Source organism: Diabrotica undecimpunctata, chromosome 3 (genome assembly GCF_040954645.1).
Source record: "Diabrotica undecimpunctata isolate CICGRU chromosome 3, icDiaUnde3, whole genome shotgun sequence".
NCBI classification, from domain to species: Eukaryota; Metazoa; Arthropoda; class Insecta; order Coleoptera; family Chrysomelidae; genus Diabrotica; species Diabrotica undecimpunctata.
Window position 1 is genome coordinate 173,870,508 of NC_092805.1, and position 20,415 is coordinate 173,890,922.

At 32.9% G+C, this 20,415-nt stretch overlaps 1 protein-coding gene across 1 annotated transcript in view; it reads right to left on the reverse strand.

The window, feature by feature from the left end:
* Positions 1-20,061, reverse strand: part of LOC140436151 (putative ammonium transporter 2) — a 29,440-nt gene extending 9,379 nt beyond the window's left edge. The window contains exons 1-8 of the mRNA XM_072524859.1: positions 19,938-20,061; positions 13,992-14,078; positions 10,472-10,670; positions 8,319-8,464; positions 6,193-6,356; positions 1,694-1,883; positions 206-276; positions 90-147 (exon numbers count right to left, since the gene is read on the reverse strand). Of these exons, the coding sequence (XP_072380960.1) occupies positions 90-147; positions 206-276; positions 1,694-1,883; positions 6,193-6,356; positions 8,319-8,464; positions 10,472-10,670; positions 13,992-14,078; positions 19,938-20,061 (1,039 nt within the window). The remainder of the gene's footprint in view (positions 1-89; positions 148-205; positions 277-1,693; positions 1,884-6,192; positions 6,357-8,318; positions 8,465-10,471; positions 10,671-13,991; positions 14,079-19,937) is intronic.
* Positions 20,062-20,415: the final 354 nt, after the last annotated feature.

Sequence of the window (20,415 nt, forward strand, 5' to 3'; positions counted from 1 at the left end):
TTCAACATGTTCATTTCTATATTAAACTTTACCAACTAACTAAAGCTTTTTGAGGTAGAGCGTTAGAAAGAAGTCTAACAAATGCTTACCCCATATCCCACCTATACCATGAACTGAGCTGGCGCCTACAGGATCATCTACACCCATCTAAGAATAATATTTAGTATCATTATGTCAGATATTGATGAGATTGAAACCATCTTACCATATCAAATACAGGCATCGAACTGCAAACTAGAATAGCTCCTAATGTCCCCACTAGAAGTGCTTCCCAACCTATAATCAATGTTCGCACATTATAAAAACAAAACCAAAATAAAAACTATAAAAAATAACTATAAAATAGCTGCGAACAAGAAAAATTTGTTAAAAAATAAAACACAGAAAATACATATAAACTTTAGCTAAAAAAAAAGAAGTAAAACGAAGGAACTTAAGAATTAAAAAACATAACAAAAGGAAGCAAAATATAACAAGGGAAAAACTTGTATTAATATAAAAATGATATAAAAAATGACGCAAATAAAGAAGAAGTGATAAAGAAGAATAAACTAAGGCAGAACAAAAGCATTTAGTATATGTAGTTTTGACTTTAGTAACTTTAGGTCCTCTCCCGTTTCACACTTTAAATATTTTGATGTTTTTCTCTTTCCTCTTTAGGTCTTCTTCTTATTTTTATTTTTTTTTTTTGTTTTTTGCTCCAATCTGGTAATATTTTTAATTAAGGAATTAGATTCACTTCGATCTATGTGTCTTCTTTAAACTTCTTAGCTTTTATGAATCTAACTAGATACTTTCCGTCGTTTTGCCTTTTATCTTGTAGTTCACCCTCTTTGCAGTTCCCAATTTTTTATTTTTTATTTTTTATAGTCTTATAATACTTGCTAAAATCTTACTCAAAAATTTATTACTTGTGGCTCACTATTCATTTTCCATTCTTCATTTGATTTGGTCCTATAAAACTTCTTCGGTTTCTGTCCAAATGTTTTCTTTTCTATTTTCCTATATGTTTTATAGTTAATTTCATAAAAAAATTTTTGTTATTTTAGTATTATTACTAGTACGTTGCATTATCTTATTCTTTAATCATTTTTTGTGATGTAGATGGTTAAAAATTGAAAAATTAAACAGGAAAATGATCAACTAAAAAAAAAATTACAAGGTATATATTTTTATTGATATTATGAAATAAAAGAAAAATAAGCCAATAAAGAAGAAGTGATAAAGGAATTAACTAAGAATGAATAAAGGCAAATTTGAAATAAAGAAACATCATCATCAAGACCTTCCATTTCTTATAGAAAGAATGCAATTTTAGAGCTGAACTAATTCCTTTATTGTGATAGGTAATGATGTACCCGCCCTTCTTCGCGCCAACTCCCAGTAAACCGATATGTTAAGAAACCACGTCACCATCAACGGTATAAATAAACCGTCCCCTATCCCAACCAGTAGTAGTGATCTGGGTACTCAACAGACTGAGTTTTTCTGTCTCTAGCTTGCATCGACTAACGTTCTTAATCAGGAAGTCGATATTTCTTTGTTATATGTGTTCCATTAATCTTAATTTCTAAGTTTTAATAAATGAAAAGTGAACATAAAAATAATGAAGACAAAACCAGGCAAAGGTAAGTTTAAAGACCAAAAAAAAAGATAAAAAACGAGTAAGCTAAGAAAGATATATTATTCTTACCTTGATACAGAAAACAGCCTGCAGTTATTGAAACCAGCGATCCCAGTATCCCATTTATAATGTCAATTGTGTCAATTTTTCCCCTTAGCTTAATCATCGTGTACAAAATGCTAATCGTGCCTCCCCCAAAAGTAGCGATCATAGTCATCACAGCCGCTTTAGCTGCATATTGCCATTTTTCCCCGCTTAACTAAAGAAACAAATAATACATTTTTGGTTATATAAGATAAATTATAGTTAATTACGATTGAAGACACCAAATCAAATTATACCATTTAAAAATATCATTTTAAGCCATCTGGCTACAACAAAAAGTTTAAACAAGAAATAACTCAAAAAGAGACTAATAGAAAGACCCGAAAAGAGGTGGAATAGCGATTTTAAAATACGTGCTGGAAAAAACTAAGTGGTAACCACACTGGGATTAGGACAATAGCATCAACAAATGCAGCAATTAAATAGTAACGGGTATGTCGCAGGAAATGGGTATAAGGAAATCAGATCAGCATCAATCCCGATAGGAATCAGGCTGTAATAATTAAGAAAAGAACATAAGACCCAAATGCATAAAAGCCGAGATATTCGATACTGAAATAAAATGATTAAATGAAACATCTAGCAGTGACACTTTATAAGAGACTGACATTTACTTTACATGTGAAGAAGACAAAAAATAATACAAAATTTGTTCAGACCAAGTTAGCTAAAAATATAAATAGCAAAAATGGTCAATAGCGTTGTTAAACTGACATTAGTGAATGCCTCGGTGGCATAGGGACAAACATGTAAGATAAAAAAAGGTATGCATGCAGTGTAATAAGAGCAACAGGACATACGCAGTAATTCCCTTCTAAGTTGCCAACAGGTACATGTATCGGGAACTAGAAAACACAACACATTTTAAATGGTAGAGGAAAATACATAGAAGATAAGCACGGAAAACTTAGACATTGTCCTAACCGTATCCTGAGAGTATTAATGAGTTACGATGGAAATATTCCATAACTAAAATAATAGAATGGTGGAATAAGTCCTCAGGACATAAATAATATAGAGAAGCATTGACACCAACCATATCCAATTTCAGTTCTAGATATAATCTAACATTCATCATTGACTTATCTCCAAAAAACTTATAAAACTAACAAAAACAAAGAGGAGTCAAGTTTACAGAGTTTACTAAATACAACCTTTTGAGAAAGGCCTGATAGCAGAAGGTCAGCTGATCATCCAAGAAAAAGATGGAAGGATGCAGTAACGAGTGATCTATTGTATATCAATGTAACATTGCTGCAAAATACCGGCGAGAGCTAGGAAAATAGTAAACACTGCCAAGACTCACTTATAGTTGTGGAGTCAAGGAACAAGAAGTAATTATTTAAAAAGGCTAGATTATGATCAACAATCTTAACATACTTACAAGTTTATTGCAAGTATGCAAGTTTACCTATTTTTAGTGCTGAAAATATTTTATGTAATTTTAGTAATGAAATCTTTGTCTGTTTATCATGGAAAACTTCTAACCTGCAATTTAGAAATGTGCCTAATATCGGACATATAAATAATCCCAATATTAGATATCCTACATAAGAAACGTATTTATGTATCTGTACTGAAGAACGTTTTTGTTGCAGAATATCCCCTAAAAAAATAAAGCAATGGAATAAAGCAAACATGGCCTTTACAATTTCAGCTACACTGAATAAGGAAATGGAATCTAGGATGAAGATCTACCGAAAGCTACATTGGAATATTATTGTAAGGAAGAAAATCCAGACACATCTAAAGATCAACTCTGCAAATTTTTGTAGTATGCCTACCTCCATACTCAACTCATAAGATACAACCTTTATTATGTTGTTTTTAAAGACACATTATTGCCAACAAATCTAAAACTGGTTAAACTGGAAGAAAAATTTCCTTGTAGCAGATTGCTGGCTTGTGTGGAAAAGCATATTCAAGGACAGCATCAATGGAAATTTCTGATTTTCGAAAATGTGGCATTATGCCATTTGGTATAGATATGTTTCGTGACAAAGAATTTGTAATCCATGGCAAGTTAGAAACTTTCCTTGTTGATGACAATAGTAACAATGAACATAAATATCCAAATAGTATTGAGAAACCAAAACAAAGTATTTTACATGACGTTTCTGTACAACCTGGTGGAATAACTACCACAGTTGATAAAATAAGCTACTTTGTAAAACCAACTGACCTAAAGGCTTTGAGTGTTTTACCTGGTCCATCGGGAATTAAACGAAAGAACTCTGGTACAGCTACTTTAAGTACTAGATCGCTTTATAAAAAAGCTTTTAAAGAAGCACAATCCCCTAAAACCTTAAGTGGGGTAAAGAAAGTGATCAACTTTCATTCTAATGCATGCAGAGAATTAAAGCAAACGAAAGAAAACATAAACACTGGCAATAATTTACGCAAAGAACTCAAGTAAAAAATTAAAGGAAAAAAGAAGTCGTTTCTTCGGATTCATTAGTGTCTGAGCAAGAAATACCATTTATTGATTCTGAAGATGACGTGGATCAAGAAGAAGAGGATGTGGAATGTATCTACTGCTTTAAACTTTAAATTTTTTTCTTCCTAAAAAGCTGGGCACACTACGCTGCTGTAAATGCAATGCAAATGTAATGTATATAGTGTCATGAAGCTTGCGGTGGAGCTGAGGGCAACAATAATTTCATTTGCGAATTGTATATGGATAGATAGTCACTATTTACCTTATTAGGCAAAATTGCTGAATGAGAAGAAAACTTTTGTGCTGTTTTTACTAACTTTTGTGCTAAAGCACATTAAAGTTTTGATTATAAAAAATTTTAGGAGAGAAATCTTTGCAATCTAATATCCGGCTTCTTCTTCTTCTTCTTCTTCGTCTAGCCATTCACGTCCACATCTGAACATAAGCCGCTTCAAGTCTTCCTTTCCATTATTTTTTATTGTACGCTACTTGTAGCCAATTTTTCCCGGCAGTCCTTTTCAGATCATCTGTCCATCTCATAGGAGGTCTGCCTCTGGGTCTTTTGTGTTGGTATGGTCTCAAGGTTAAAATTGATCTGTGCCATTTGTTTAGATCGCTCCTAGCTACATGTCCAGCGTATTCCCATTTCAACTTTAATGATTTTTGCACCACATCGGTGACTTTGGTTTTCTGTCTTATCCATGTGTTTGTTTTCTTGTCCTTAAGTGATATATCTAGCATTGCTCTTTCCATCGCGTGTTGAGTGACTCTAAGTATATTCATATTCTTTTTTGTGATTGTCCATGTTTGTGCCGCATAAGTTAATATCGGAATAATGCATGCATCAAAAACTTTAGATCTAAGATGTAATTGAATTTGTTGATTTCTAAGTATATAGTTCAGTTTACCGAATGCTGCCCAAGCTAACTTTCTTCTTCTTTTTATTTCGTCAGTTTGAATTTCCCTATTTAGTATTATTTTTGTCCTAAGTATATATATTCTTTAACTTTTTCTATAACTTTATCGTTTATTATTGTCACGGTGTCTTCGGAGTGCATGACTTTTGTTTTGTTTAAATTCATTTTCAGTCCTATTTTAGAAGATTCGGTATGTAGTTCTAAAAGCATGGTTTGCATTTCTTGTAGGTCAGTAGCTATCAGGATTATGTCATCTGCAAATCGTAGATTACTGAGGTAGCGGCCATTGATGTTTATTTCCTTATATTTCCAATTTAGGTTTTTAAAAATGTCCTCCAAAACTAAGGTGAACAGTTTGGGTGATAAAGTATCTCCCTGTTTGACTCCCCTTTAATGGTACAGGGTTCGTGTGTTCATTTTCATTTAGGTAGTATGTAGCTGTAGCTTGGTTCATAGTTTCTTTTATTAAATTAATATATCTGCTGTCTATTCTACAAGTTTGCATTGCGTTTATTACGGCCGTGTGTTCTATGGTATCGAAAGCTTTTTCGTAGTCTACAAATGCTAGGAAAACTGGAAACTTGTATTCGTTACATTTTTCTATTAATATTTTTGTGGTTAACAGGTGATCGGAAGTTTAATAGCCTTTTCTAAAACCTGCCTGTTCATATGGCATACAACCCTTTAATTTAATAACTCTTAGTGTTCCCGTTTGAGCAAATAAGTTATTACAACATAGTTTTCAGTTGACTATTAAATTACAAATAATATTTTGAATCACGTAATATTACAGTATTCGACCCACCTACTTTATATCAATCTACACAGTTTCTACAAATAATTTTGAATACTTAAACCAGCATTAGAGCCGACTGAAGTCATAAAACGATACATAGAATTATATAAATAAGTTCTCTTCATCAACCCGTCAATTTCATGTCAATTTTCACTTTTATACTCGTTTAAGTCCAAGTTAAAATTAAAATGAAAACAAGTTAATAATTAATCATTTATAATGAATTCATATATATGAGCAATGAAGTAATTTAACTCACCGTAGCAATAAGAGATGTTAATTATTTATTCATGTAAAAAATTTTATGACTTACACCATAAGTACTTCCAGAATTAAACGCCAACCATCCCCACCAAAGAACAAAGAGACCCATTACAGCGTTTACAGGATTTCCCAACGGTAACGGTGTTATACCATTGTCGTATCTTCCTAGACGTGGTCCCAGCATAACAGCACTTGCAAATGCTGCACTACCTCCTAAGGAACAACAAAAATTGTAAAAAGTTTGGTATGTCTGAAGATATTAATAGTAATTTTTACATTGATGTAGAGTAATACACTATATATATAATCAAATTGAAATCGATTTACTTGGACAAAAACGTTTGCTTACAAAATAATTATAAAGCAAATCAATAGATCAGAAAACGATATCAACCAACACTATGAGAATCTAAGGTATCACTTCCATAGTTGTATAGAACAGTGATTAGAATTCCTCAGTACATTTTAGTTTATCCGATGTTCCCATCACTGGGGAGCGACAACTCTATAATTAATTGAACCCTGGACTTCTGGACATCTTTAGCTTGAACCCTGGACTAGATTAAAAGAATTTATTGGAACAGCAATAAAAGACGAGAGATGAGTACAAAATTATTTCAAGAAAAACCAATGGTTTTTTGATGAATGCAAGAATGCAACGACAACCGAAAATGCTTCCCGACGAACTAGAAGCATAGTTGAGAATTACCAGAGAGAGAGAATGGAAGAAAAGGTATTTAATACAGAAGATGAACAAGAAAAACTTGAGAAATAAAGTGATTAGATAAGAAAAACAGGCGAAACATGGCAGGGATGCGAAGCAACCAGCGATTCTTAATGTTGAAGAGAGAGTTAAAAAACTAGCCAGAAACAAAATACGTATAGTAGTACGTTGGTAGATTACCAATCCAACTATATAAATGGTTATAAAAACTGAAACAGTTAAGACAAGCTCTTGAGGATAAAGATTTACAGCTTGTAGGACAAAAACAGAGTATTTGGAATGTTCATTTGAAGATGAAGTACAAATAGAATGATGTATTTGGATGGTGAAATTATTGGAAAAAGTAATGGTTTTAAGTACCTAGAATCAGTATTACAGAGTCATGGGGAAATAGATGGAGATGCATGCAGTAGAATTAGGGTTGGACGAATGAAGTAGATGATGACAATCCAACATCTGTACATCAGGGAGACACCATATCACCGAAACTGTTCACTACACTTATGGAATAATATGTAAAATGCCAAAACTGATCGACAAAGGCATAAACATAAATGTAGAGAAGCTTAGCCACCTGAAGTTTGCATATGGTATTCTTCTAATAGCTGACAGAATATATCACTCCAAAGAACTTTTAAATTAGCTCTACCTTTGTTCGCTAGAAGGGGGATTGAAAATAAATATATCTGAAACCCAGATGATGACAAATCTTGTAATCAGCAAAGATATATGCGAAGGAATAAGATACATAGACCAGGTAATGGCCTATAAATACCTAGATAACGATATTCACATAGGAAAAGAAAACCAAACCGTTAAGTTTGTTTGTCGTATAAGTCTGACTTAGGAAGCCTTTGGCAAATTTAACCATGTTTTCAAATCATCCGATATACCAATATGTCTTAAAAGAAAAATCTTTAAACAGTGTGATGGAGCGTGCTATGTTGGGTATTTTAATGCGCGACTCGGTCTCAAACCGCCAGCTACGACAGAGGATCAGAAGTGGCTTATGCTGTAGAGAAAATAGCAACACTAAAGTGGAACAGGTCAGGTCACGTGGCACGAGTGACAGAAAATAGATAGACAAAGCGGATAGTGGAATAGAGACCAAGAGATTATGCCTACCAAAGCTGAAGTCGTCCACCAACACGTTGGACTGACAATTTAAAACGTTGCCACAGGAATTGGATGCAAGATGGAAAATGATGAGCAAGATCTATGTTCAGCAATGGACAAACGAAGATTGAATGATGACGGATGAAGTAGAAGGAGGCGAGTGTTGTATTGTGTAACAGAAAGGTTTAGATGAAACTGAAAGAAAAAATCTTTAAAAATGCCATATGACCAGTTAATGGCTTGTCGCTTGACTGTCACATTATAATGCTTATTGAAGGCCTCCAAAACAGTGCTCTACATTAATGTATAAGCAAGTATAACGTATTTTAACTTACCTATGAGATGTACAGCACCGGATCCAGCAATATCTACTGCTCCTAAATTTTTAAGGAAGCCGTGTTCTCCCCAAACCCATCCAGCAGGAATACAATAGATGACTGTGTTTAGAAAGCTAAACACGCAGTATGCTTTGAAATTACATCTAAAACAATTTTCTTTAAATAACCATTTTGAACAAATAACCAGATGAAAAATTAATCGTGATCGCCAACTGAATTCTATACAGAAAAATTAAAATGGCCAACATAAATTTACAACAAATTCTTGTTTAAGTAGTTTATACTGAGGTCATCTTCATTGTAGGAATGCATGAGTGTGTTCCCTTCCCGTTCACGCCCGCTCACGTTTACTAAATTTCACTGTAACGAGCTTATGAGATAAATTAAATTTTCTCCAAATTTAATGCAAATGTAAACTTAAAAATTGACATATTTTGATGTGTTTTTGTTTAAATCTAATAAAGTAATTATTATTTTAATGGGAATAAGCCACATTTAAAGTTTAAAGTAACCTTCTCAACATAACCTTCTCGTAAAGGAAAATCAAGGGATCAAATTATGTGACGACTACAAATACCTAGGAGTAAAGATCACAAGATCACCCAGGATGGAAAATTAAAAGCAGGAACGAAATACACAGGGGAGAAAAGGCATAGCCTTACTGAACAGCGTACTGTGGAATAAAAACATCTCTAAGGAAAATAAAAAAATAATATACAACACCATAATAAAAAGTATCACAACATATGGATGAGAAGTGTGGCCCCTAAAAGACAGAACAGAGAAAATGCTTAGAGCAACAGAAATGGACCTCTGGCGCCGCTCGGCGGGAATCTCCAGACGCGACAGAATAACAAACGAGAGAGTCCGAGAAATCATGGGGATTACACATAATATTGTTGATGACATCAAAACGATACAACTCAGATGGTACGCACACGTAAGGAGAATGCCGGAGAATATAATATCAAGACAAATTCTTGAATGGCAACCAAGAGGTAGGCGGAGACCAGGAAGGCCTAGAAGAAGTTGTAGAGAAGGAGTTGATAAAGAAATCAAGGAAAGAGAACTGGAGGACGATCTATAGAACGATAGAATGAGATGGAGATTGGAAATCGGAAGACGCCGAAGAACGTTGTAAACCGTTTAAACATATATAAAGTTTAAATTAAGTTTAATAAATAAATAAACTTTTTTACGTTAATTTTTTTAAATTACCTTAAAATCAGAGAAAGCTATGGGAAAATGACATCAAAATAATTATCAATAATTAATGTCAAATAGATTTTGTGCTATTGTAAAGCTTATTGCTGTTTGTGAGTTTTATTATAGGTCGAGATAAGATTATCTATGAGACAATTTATTCATTCAACATTAGATTTTTTATTTCTAGAAAATCCAATTCAGAAATCGCAAATATTGTGCAATTGTCACGATATAGTGTAAGAAATATATATCATGTTTTCAAGATTTTAAAGGAATTGTTTTTACCGATTAAGGAACAAACATTAATATCACCGGAAGATTTGGTCTTCTGGTGATATAATTCTACTCCATACTCTTTCAAAAAAGAGTATGGCAATCAATAAAATGGATGAAAGATCATGCTATACAAATTTGGAACGTTTTTAACAGTCTGGACTTGATCCTGACCGAAACTTTGTGGCGAGAAATAAAGAAAGTACTAAGGAAACATTCTGCCAGGTCAGTCAACGAATTAAAGCAAAAAATGCAAGAAATATGGAATTCAGTTACACCAGAATTTTAACAGAATTTGATAAAAACCATGTCTCAAAGAATTTTGGATGTAACTAAAAATCAAAAGGATGTCACTCAGTGGTAAAATTGTGTTGTTAATATTACATAATTTATGCATTTTTTGCATTTTTTTACAATTTATGCATTTGTGGTTATTCTGTTTTATTAAGAGTTTTCATTAATTTAAAAAAATATTTTCTATTTATGGAAATTGAAAAATGTGGTTCGATCGATTAAAACTTTTAAAGTTTACGCTGGACTTTTGTTTTTGTTCTCCAAAATTTAATTTTATTTTCAATCTAACGTTGGGCCAATTGGCATAGGAAGGGGCTCATATATAGGAGTACTACAGCACTTTTTTAATATTGTAATGGTTAAAAATTATTTCTTACCTTTCGGCCATAGCTCCACTAACTATAGTAGTCGCAGTAGTAGCAAATGACAATTGGAAAATAAATGCTGTGTATATCGATCCCTTCAAAGGATCCCGAACCGTAGGATCGATGAAAAAGTCACCGAGAGCTATGAATCCGTTGTTGTACTCGCTTCTGCCAAACGAGAGGGCGTAACCAAACATCCAGTATGTTAAACCTAAAGATAATAAATAAAATAGTAAATATTAAAATAAAATTGATAATAACTATTATTTCTTCTTATTATTTTTTTATTAGCATTGCTTTCTAAGCAAAAGTTTGTTTTTCGTATAAATAATTTTCAATCCTTTTTGTATTTTAACCTTGCTATATAATCTTTAGCCACGTAATTACATACAAATATTAGTATTCACTCATTCAGGATTGTACAGGGAAGACCCTTTGTAGGCTCAGAGGTTCATCAGAGCGACTTCATTATAACACAGAAGACATAAACCATGGTAAGATCGGTGGGCAACAAATAGGTATACATACAAAAGAAATATCTATTTAAACGATAACATTTTTCGTTCACACCTTTAAGTTAATTTTTTGCAGAAATACCACAATCAATTTAAAAATTTTTGAATTACCTGCATTTAATAGTACATTTTAGTTTAATGGCGTCTTTAAACCTACTTTCGGCAATTGTTTAAGCAGCCACGTACTTGTATTGACATATAAGGGACAGTTAAAGAACATGTGATTTAGATCAGCTATACTAGTTCCACACTCACATCTGTCTGTTGAGAGAAGTCCGATTTTATGTTGATGCTTCGGAAAATATCAATGATCTACTTTTAATCTTAGAATGGTAGACACTGTATTTCTACTTAGTGCAACAACTTTGTAAAATTGGTTCGCAGGCACTCTTGGTTGTATTTTAAACAAATTAGTACCTGTAGTTTCACCGAACTGAATCCAACGTCTTCTTCTGCTTCTTCAGCCTTCATTTATTCATTGTTGGACATAGGCCTCCTCCAATTGCTTCCACGCTGTTCTATCTTTTGCCATTCTTATCCACTGCTTTCCAGCTACAGCTGTTATATAGTCTATCCATCTTTTTTTGGGTCTTCCCACGCTTCTTTTTGTTTCTCGAGGTCTTCAGAATGTCACTTTATTGGACCATCTGTTGGTGTCTTGCTACATGTGCTACCCATTGCCATCTCAATGTCGCTATTTTTTCCATGATGTCGGTTACTTTTGTCTCTGATTCTTATATTTAACATGGCCCTCTTCATGGCCCGTTGAGTTACTCTTAATTGTTCTGCCATTTTTCTTGTTATTGCCATAGTTTCCAATCCATAAGTTGCAACTGGTAGTATACAAGTGTCATAGGTTTTTTGTTTTAAGTGTATTGGGATTTTTCTGTCTTTTAAAATGAAGCTCAACTTACCAAAAGCAGCCCATGACAATTGTGTCCTTCTTTTAATTTCTAGGGTTTGATTTTCCTTTTCGTTTTTAATTGCATGTCCTAGATATATATATTGTTCTACCTTTTCTATATTGATGTTATCTATCGTTATGTTTTGTAGGCTGTTGCTTTATATCTTTGTTGTGTCGAGATTCATTTTTAATTCTATTTGATTCGATTTGTGATTTAAATCTTGTAACATCGATTTTAGTTCATCGATATCTGTGCTTGTTAGTACTATGTCGTCTTCGAAACGCAAATGGTTAAGGTATACCTATCTATTTTTAATGCCTTTTCGCCCCAATTTAGTTTTTTGAAGACATTTTCTAATGCCAAAGTAAATAACTTTGTTTGGGTGAGATGCTGTCGCCTTGTCTCACACCTTTGCCAAGGTCTATTTTCATAGTTTCCAGATCATCATCTATTTTTACGTGAAAAGTAGCATCATCGTATATATTCTTAAGGAGGGCAGCATATCCTGAATCTACTCTGGCGTCGTCCAATGCTGTTAAGAAAGCCCATGTCTCGATACTGTCAGATGCTTTATGATAATCGACAAATGCCAGATGTAGTGGTTTGTTGTACTCTATTGTTTTTTCAATAACTGTCCGGATTATTTGCAAGTGATCGATAGTGCTAAATCCCTTACGAAAGCCTGCTTGCTCCACTGGTTGGTGTGCATCTAGCTTAGCTGTCAATCTATTTGTTATTATTATCCCCTTTTTTATGGAGTAGAATAACTTCCCCATTTTTCCATGCTTTTAGTATTTATCCTTCCAATAGGCATTTATTCAGTAATGCTCTCATTGCCTCTTCTAATGCAGTGCCTCCCATTTTTAGCATCTCTGAAGTAATTTTATCTTCTCCTGGTGTTTTCCCATTTTTCATTTGTTTTATGGCGGCTCTAATTTCTGATGTTATTAGAACCCAACGTCTTGTTAGAAGTTGTCCTTAGTTATAGAACCCAAGTCTCTTCCTAGTTGTTAGAATCCAACGGCTATCCCATTTAAATTTAATATGCTGTTTCATATATGCAATGAGATCATATCACATGTATTAAATTCTTCAATCAATATATGTGTGTGCTTAACTGGAGATGGATTGAATCTGCAATACTATTAGCCAATGTCTGAATATCCCTTAACCCATACGCATTTAACATCATATGATAAAACTGAAATTTTTAATGTGATAAATAAACTTTTTTCAGGATTGTTGTTGTTTCTACCTTGATCCATTTGGCTTCGTTCCGAGGTACCCTGTAGATTTATTTATTCTCCTCTGCCTCATTATATAATGCATGTACATATATTTCAATAACTACAATTTTAATTTGTTGAATTCATTGTCCTATTTCTTTCTTGCTGCTTATTTTCTGTTTCATAAAGCCTCATAAAGTGAACAAATATTTTTTCAGCGTCATTGGTAAACACACTTTGGTACACTTTATTCCTATAACTTATAACACTTAATACTGAAAATAATACTACCACAGAGATAAACTGCAGAATTTGCACCAGCAACATATGCTATTTTGGACTCAATCTCCTCCTTTACAAACTCTACAAAACAATAATACGCCCAGTCCTAACATATGGATCAGAGACCTGGACTCTAACAAAAAGTAATGAAAACATGTTAGGATATTTCGAAAGAAAAGTACCAAGGCGAATCTGTGGAGCAGTGAATGACAATGGAGTGTGGAGAAGACGATGAAACTTCAAACTTTATAGAATAGACGGATAGAACAAAATAACCTAGCTAGAAAAACGCTCCTTAATAGACCCATTGGTCAGAGAAAGAGAGGAAAACCCAGAAAAATGTGCTTTGATAATATTGATGAAGACATGAGAAATATTTGAATACGAAAGAAAGGCGATGGATATGGACGAAGGAGAGAAATTATTGAGTAGGGTTATAAAGCCAGAATCATGATGATGAATACGTAGCAAAGAGAAAGCAAAATATACAATATTACATATTACATATGCAAGGACAATATAATAAATATAAAGAACTAAACAGAATAAACAAAACAGAAATAAAAAAAAACAAAAAGTACTCGTAGAGCTTGTGTATACATACCTCCTAGTACGATGTCGACAACATTTTTCATCATTATATTTACTTCATTTTTGATGGAAACACACCCAGATTCCAGCATCCCAAAGCCTGAAATCAAAAGCGAACTATAAAAATTATCTGTTATTGCTGTTGAGTGCTGAAGTTTTACATCGTTCATATTTGTTGATTTTGTTTTATCGAATTTTTTGTATTTCATGGTATTTCAGTATAGTTTTCTAGTTCCATATGTAAAGTTGAAGCATCTGTAAAGGTATGAGCAAACCATTTTGATTCATAAATACAAGAAAAGCATGTAATTAGGTGTGTAAAACTGACATATTTCCCTTTGCCGGGCTTTTAGGTTAGGAATCGTAGTTTCTTTACATATAGTACAAGTTTCCTACATTGTACCACGCTGAGTTGCCTATATTGTACAGGTACAATTTTTGATACCATTGGGTATTTATACCCACTTACCTACTTATTTTTAAAAATAAATAAATAAATAAAAAACAATAAAACACTGAAAACTTTGTTTTCAAAACTTCCACAAATTTTTATTTTAAATTATTATCACTACAGCTGTTTCGGCTGATTGCCTTTCTCAAACTTGAAAACAAAGTTTTCAGTGTTTTATTGTTACATAAAATAAATTTCCATCAAGTAACGGTCGAATCCATCAATTAAATAAAAAACACACACCGTTATTGTGTGTTTTAGATGCCCAAAGGAAACTATGGGACTTGAAATGTGGACATGAGCCAGGCTCTTCAAACATTTCGTAATGGAGATATGGGATAAAATGAATGCTGCAGGCAGTATGGAGTCCCTAAGCCTAGCTTGCTTCGTCAACTTAAGGGAACCAATGTCAAGGCAAATGAAGAAACGAATGCTTTTCGTAGAGGCAGGATTGCTCACGATCAATAATGTTCGACGGCTTGCTTGATTTCAAATCGTCGAGAGAAATCAAACACCACATAATTTTAATATAGAATCCCAAATGGCAGAAAAGAAGTAATTTTATTCTTTCAAAGCTCGTCATAAGGCCAAGGCCATAATCTCACAGAGAGAACCTAAAGCAAGTTCCATAATGCGCACAAAAGGACTCAGTTAAAGGAATGTTTACGTCTTTTTCGACCTTCTGGAAAAAGTTGTTGATGTGAATAATATTGATGTAACTTGCATATTCAAGCACTGTGCAGAGCAAATGCCAAAGAGTTCTCGCGCAAAAAGGTAAAAATCAAGTTGAGTCAGTTTCCAGTGGAGAACGTGGAGTCAACACGACAGTTTTTGCTGTGCGAGTGGTTCAGGAATTTACGTTCCACCTATACTTAGATTTAAGAGTATGCGTATGAACAATAATTTGAGGGTTGGTGCTTCACCAGGGAGTATAGTCGAGATATCAGAATCAAGCTACATGATTAGTAATCCCTGTGTAAAATGGCTATAGCATTTTATTGATTCTCTAAACCCAACATCAGAAAAAAAGTTCTGTTGGTACTAAATGGGCATACAACGCACTCCAAGAATCTAGAAGCAATTTTACGTGCTAAAGAGCACAGTGTAACAATGCTACAATTGCCTGGGCATATTTTTAATCGCGTGCAGCCTTTGGATAGATCATTCTTTAAGCCTTTCAAAGGTTAGTACACTTAATCAGTTGAAAAATGGCTTCGTTTTAACCCTAGATTATTTGATACACAATTTCACGTAGCTGGCTTGACCTCTGAAGCTTATGGAAGAGCAGCAAGCATTGAAATTGCAGTCAATGGTTTCCAAACTAGTGGAGTATGGCCTGTTGATCACGTGGTCTTCAAAGATCATGACTTTTGTGCGGCTGAAAATTTAAGGCCATGACCATGAAGGTAGTGAAACTCGGGAAGATGGTGAAAATGAAAAGTCTAATGAGAGAAACAAGGAACCAGGAACATAATCTGGCCTGAACTATCTAGCCCTAAAGAGAGTTTAGCTACGACCACTATACCCACTAGGCCTACTACAAAAACTCGTGAAGCAAGCCCAAAACATTTTAATTGATTCAATTTCCCTGATTCTGAAGCTTCATCCAAAATCCAAGAAGGCAATCGTTTTGACGAGAAGTCTCTATAAAAATTAATTAGAATTAGCTAGTGCAGGAACAGATAAGACAAATAAAAATAAAATTGGGGAATGTTAAACGAAATTGTCTAAGAAACTTGTAAGTGCTCCAAAAATAAAACTAGTCTTAAAAGGAACAAAGAAGCTTCCAAGAAAAACTTAGCAAAAAAGAAATGTGAAAATCCACAAATTCGGTTCTTCTAAATGTCGCGTCAAGCACAAAACAACCTATGTTGTTACAGAGATGTGTGTTGATAAGTGGTTGGTTCAATTTGCGAAGAAAAAAGAGTTGAAGACATGATCCAATGCACCAAATGCCGTTCATGGAGCCACGAACTTTATGCAGGAATCCAACCTGGAACCGAAACTTTTTCTTGCTTTGAATGTAAATAAAAATATTATGTACGTTCAAATTGAATAATTTCTGGTATTGGAAAATAAATTGTATTAAACAAAAATTGATTAACAGTATTCCCACTAAAATTTATTTTACTATACACTGATCCCTCTATAGGTTACCACGGGTACAATTAAGGAAACCCATAGTACAATAAACACAACTAGTTTTCTAAATTGTACAACTTACAACCTATCAAGAAAGCATACCTTTTTAACAGTAAAATCATATATATATCAAATTACAAAAATTATCTTGAATGTAAATCTTTATTATTTAACCTAATGCATCGTTCATTTAAATATGACGTATATTATTCAAATTAAAATTTGAAATGTGCCGTAGTATTTTTCTCAAGAAAAACACCCTATCACGCTGTAACCTTACATGGCAATGATATTCCAATTGTTTCGGAATTTAGATATCTTGGTGTCGTACTTGACAGAAAATTGCTTTGGACTCAACATATTAATTATATAATTGGTCGCTGCGAAAAAGGTATTAATTTTCTTAAAATGGTGTGTAAGAGATCGTGGGGTGCAGATCAAAACATTGCATTGAATTTTTATAGAGCCTATATAAGATCTATAATAGATTACTGTTGTGTGGTATATGGGTCAGCTAGCATAACCAATTTACGTAAACTTGATAGAATCCAATTTAAAGCTCTAAAGATTGTGTTAGGATTGATGAAAAGCACTCCAAATAAAGCCACCCTAGCTCTAGCATCTGAAAACCCACTCTCATTGCGCAGAGAATATCTGGCAAGCAAATATTTCCTAAACCAACATTATCGTGGCACTTATAATGCAAAAATAATTAATAAATTAAATACAGCTGATTTAACATCTACATACTTCATTAAAAAAAACTCTCCACCACTTGCAAGAGCAATTATAACTTGCAACGAACTGAAGTTAATAAATTCCCCTTGTAATGTTATCTGGGAATCGTTGGATATACCACATCTAACAAGTGTTCTAGCTACAAATATTATTATCCCTAAATACCAAAATGAATTTTGCTACACTACTCTTAAAGAAGAGTAGAAAGAGAGGTGATGTATACCATTAAAAGGAGAAAGTTGGAATATCTCGGACATATAATGAGAAACAGCACTAAATACAGATTACTGAAGGTAATCCTACAGGGTAAAGTATTCGGAAAGCGAGGAATTGGGAGAAGGAGAATATCATGGTTGAAGAACCTGAGGAAATGGTTCTCCACAACAACAACGAATCTATTTAAAGCATCAGTCAATAAAATAATTATAGCCAGAATAATTGCCAATATTCGGAACGAATAGGCACTGAAAGAAGAAGACTCTTAAAGAAATCTTAAGTGGTTATTCAGATCATATTGTGATCTATACAGACGGGTCAAAATCACCAACATGTACAACCAGTGCTTACTTTATACCAAAAACGAAGATTAAAAAATCATTTATTTTAAATAATCAATCCAGCATTTTTTCTGCTGAAGCATGTGCTATATACAAAGCCCTTGAATTGTGCTTTGAAAACCAGTGGAACAAAATTGTCATATGCAGTGATTCACTGTCAGTATTACACTCCTTGCAAAACTTTAAATTCACAATAAATAGCAATATATTCATATTAGAAATTTTTCAACAGTTACTAAAACTATCAGATCCATATGGTACTAAATTTCTATGAGTTAAGGGAAACTCAGATTTTGTTGGCAATACTATTGCTGATTCTATAGCTAAAAATCTATTACAGCACCCACATATGGTGATAGAAGAATTTAACACATGTGACCTACTTGCCTATATCAAAAAACATATTAAATTTAAATGGGACAGACAATGGATTCAGTTTGGTGAAAGCAGGGGCACTAATTTATACAAATTACAACCAACAGTAGATGTAAAACAATTTTACAAAGATGTCACACTAAGCAGAAACACAGTGTCAACTGTCTTAAGATTAAAAGTAAATCATGGATGTTTTCCGAAACATCTACACAAAATAGGAGGTCTCCCAACAGACCGATGTGAGTGTGGGACTAGTATAGCTAATTTAAATCACATATTCTTCAACTGCCCCCTACATCGTAACACAAGTACGTGGCTGCTAAAAGAATTGATAAAAGAGGGTTTAAGTACACCATTAAACGTAAATTTTCTATTAAGTGAAGACAATATAAAAATATTTAAAATAATTATGATATTTCTTGAAAAAATTAAATTAAAGGTATGAGTATAAAATTGATTGTATGCGTGAATATTTCCTTTGTATGTTTACCATATATGTTGCTCACCTACCTAACCGTGGTTTATGTCTTGTTTGTTACAATAAAGCCGCTCTGATGAATCCCTGAGCGTGAAAAGTGTCCTCCTTGTACAATCCTGTATGAATGAATACTAATATATATATATATATATACATATATATATATATATATATATATATATATATATATATATGTATATATATATATATATATATATATATATATATATATATATATATATGTAATTACGTGGCTAAAGGTTTCAAGCCAAAGCCATTAATAAAAAAAAAAAATTCGAAATATGTTAAGTGGTACAATATTGGCAACTCTCTCCGAAGTGTGTACAAAAATATATCAGTTATTTTCAATTAAATAAGAACCAGAGTCAAGTCATCACAGCTATCCAGTTCCTGAAGCTAGAAAACTTACTAAATAATATATAACTATAGTATATTATAATATGTAATTGTACCTTATATATAATTGTATCCACGGTGCCTCGTGCTAATGGCCGAAGCTGTCACAAGCACGTTAAATTAAATAAAAAAAATTAATTTTCAAAGATTGGTGAACAAAATCACTCTAGGAAATTATATAAGCCAAACAGCATACACAACATAAATAAATGAGAAAAAATTTGTAGGTAAGGTTGAACAAAAAACGAAGTCCTGTATGAAATTAATAATCTTTAAAGCTGCACGAGCTAGATAAGCCCAATACTGAGACCTTGTTATTTGTTTTCGTTTCTTTAAAAAAATAAAAACAATGATCGATGAACACAACCACTCCAAGAAATGACGAAAACCAAACAGAAAAATATCTTAACAAATGAAAAATGAAAAAAAACTTGAAGATACACATAAGAAAAACTAGCAAAATTTTAAATAGAGAGTAAAAAAAATAAAAGTTTACATTGGGAGAGAAATTTTATATACTTTGATACTGTCGACAAGAGGAAATCTAGGAAATAATAGAGATTTATATTTGTAATAGAAAATTTCATCTCGGAAACTGTTATTAGGAAATTATTCCTATTAAATAAAATAGATTATATATAATTTTCAAAAGAACCATATTTTGTCTCTCATTACGTTCGTACTCTGGTATAAGTATAAGTATAAGTTATACAGACTAGATTTTGTACGTAGTTACTGTGACGATAAATACGTATAGTAATAAAACTAATATTAAAAGTAATACCAGATGAATCATCTTACCCGTCTGCATGGTAAATATCATGAAAGAGCTAGTAATAACCCAATTAGCATCTTCGTAATCTATAGCATACAACCAAGGAATTGTTTCATTCCTGATCCTAATTTCACTTTTATTCAGAGACATATTTAAAACGTTCGAGATACTTTCTTTGGTAAAATCTTTTAAAAACTACACGTACAAGGTTGCTAGCATGTCGAAGATCGCGGTTTTTGGACGTAAACAGGTAAATAATTGATAAACTACGATGACAATCAAAGATAGTTAGAGATTGTTAGTTTAATTCTCGGTATTATGTATATTTTAGAACGGAATAATGTGGGAAACATTAAGGATACCTTGATCTTGAGGTACCTTTTTTATAATTTTGCTTTAACCTTAGTAATAATTTATCTCTTAACTAATCTCTATTGTACATATATTTAAAAATTAAGTTATATCAAGACATTGTATTGCATAAAGAAAGAAACCACACATAAT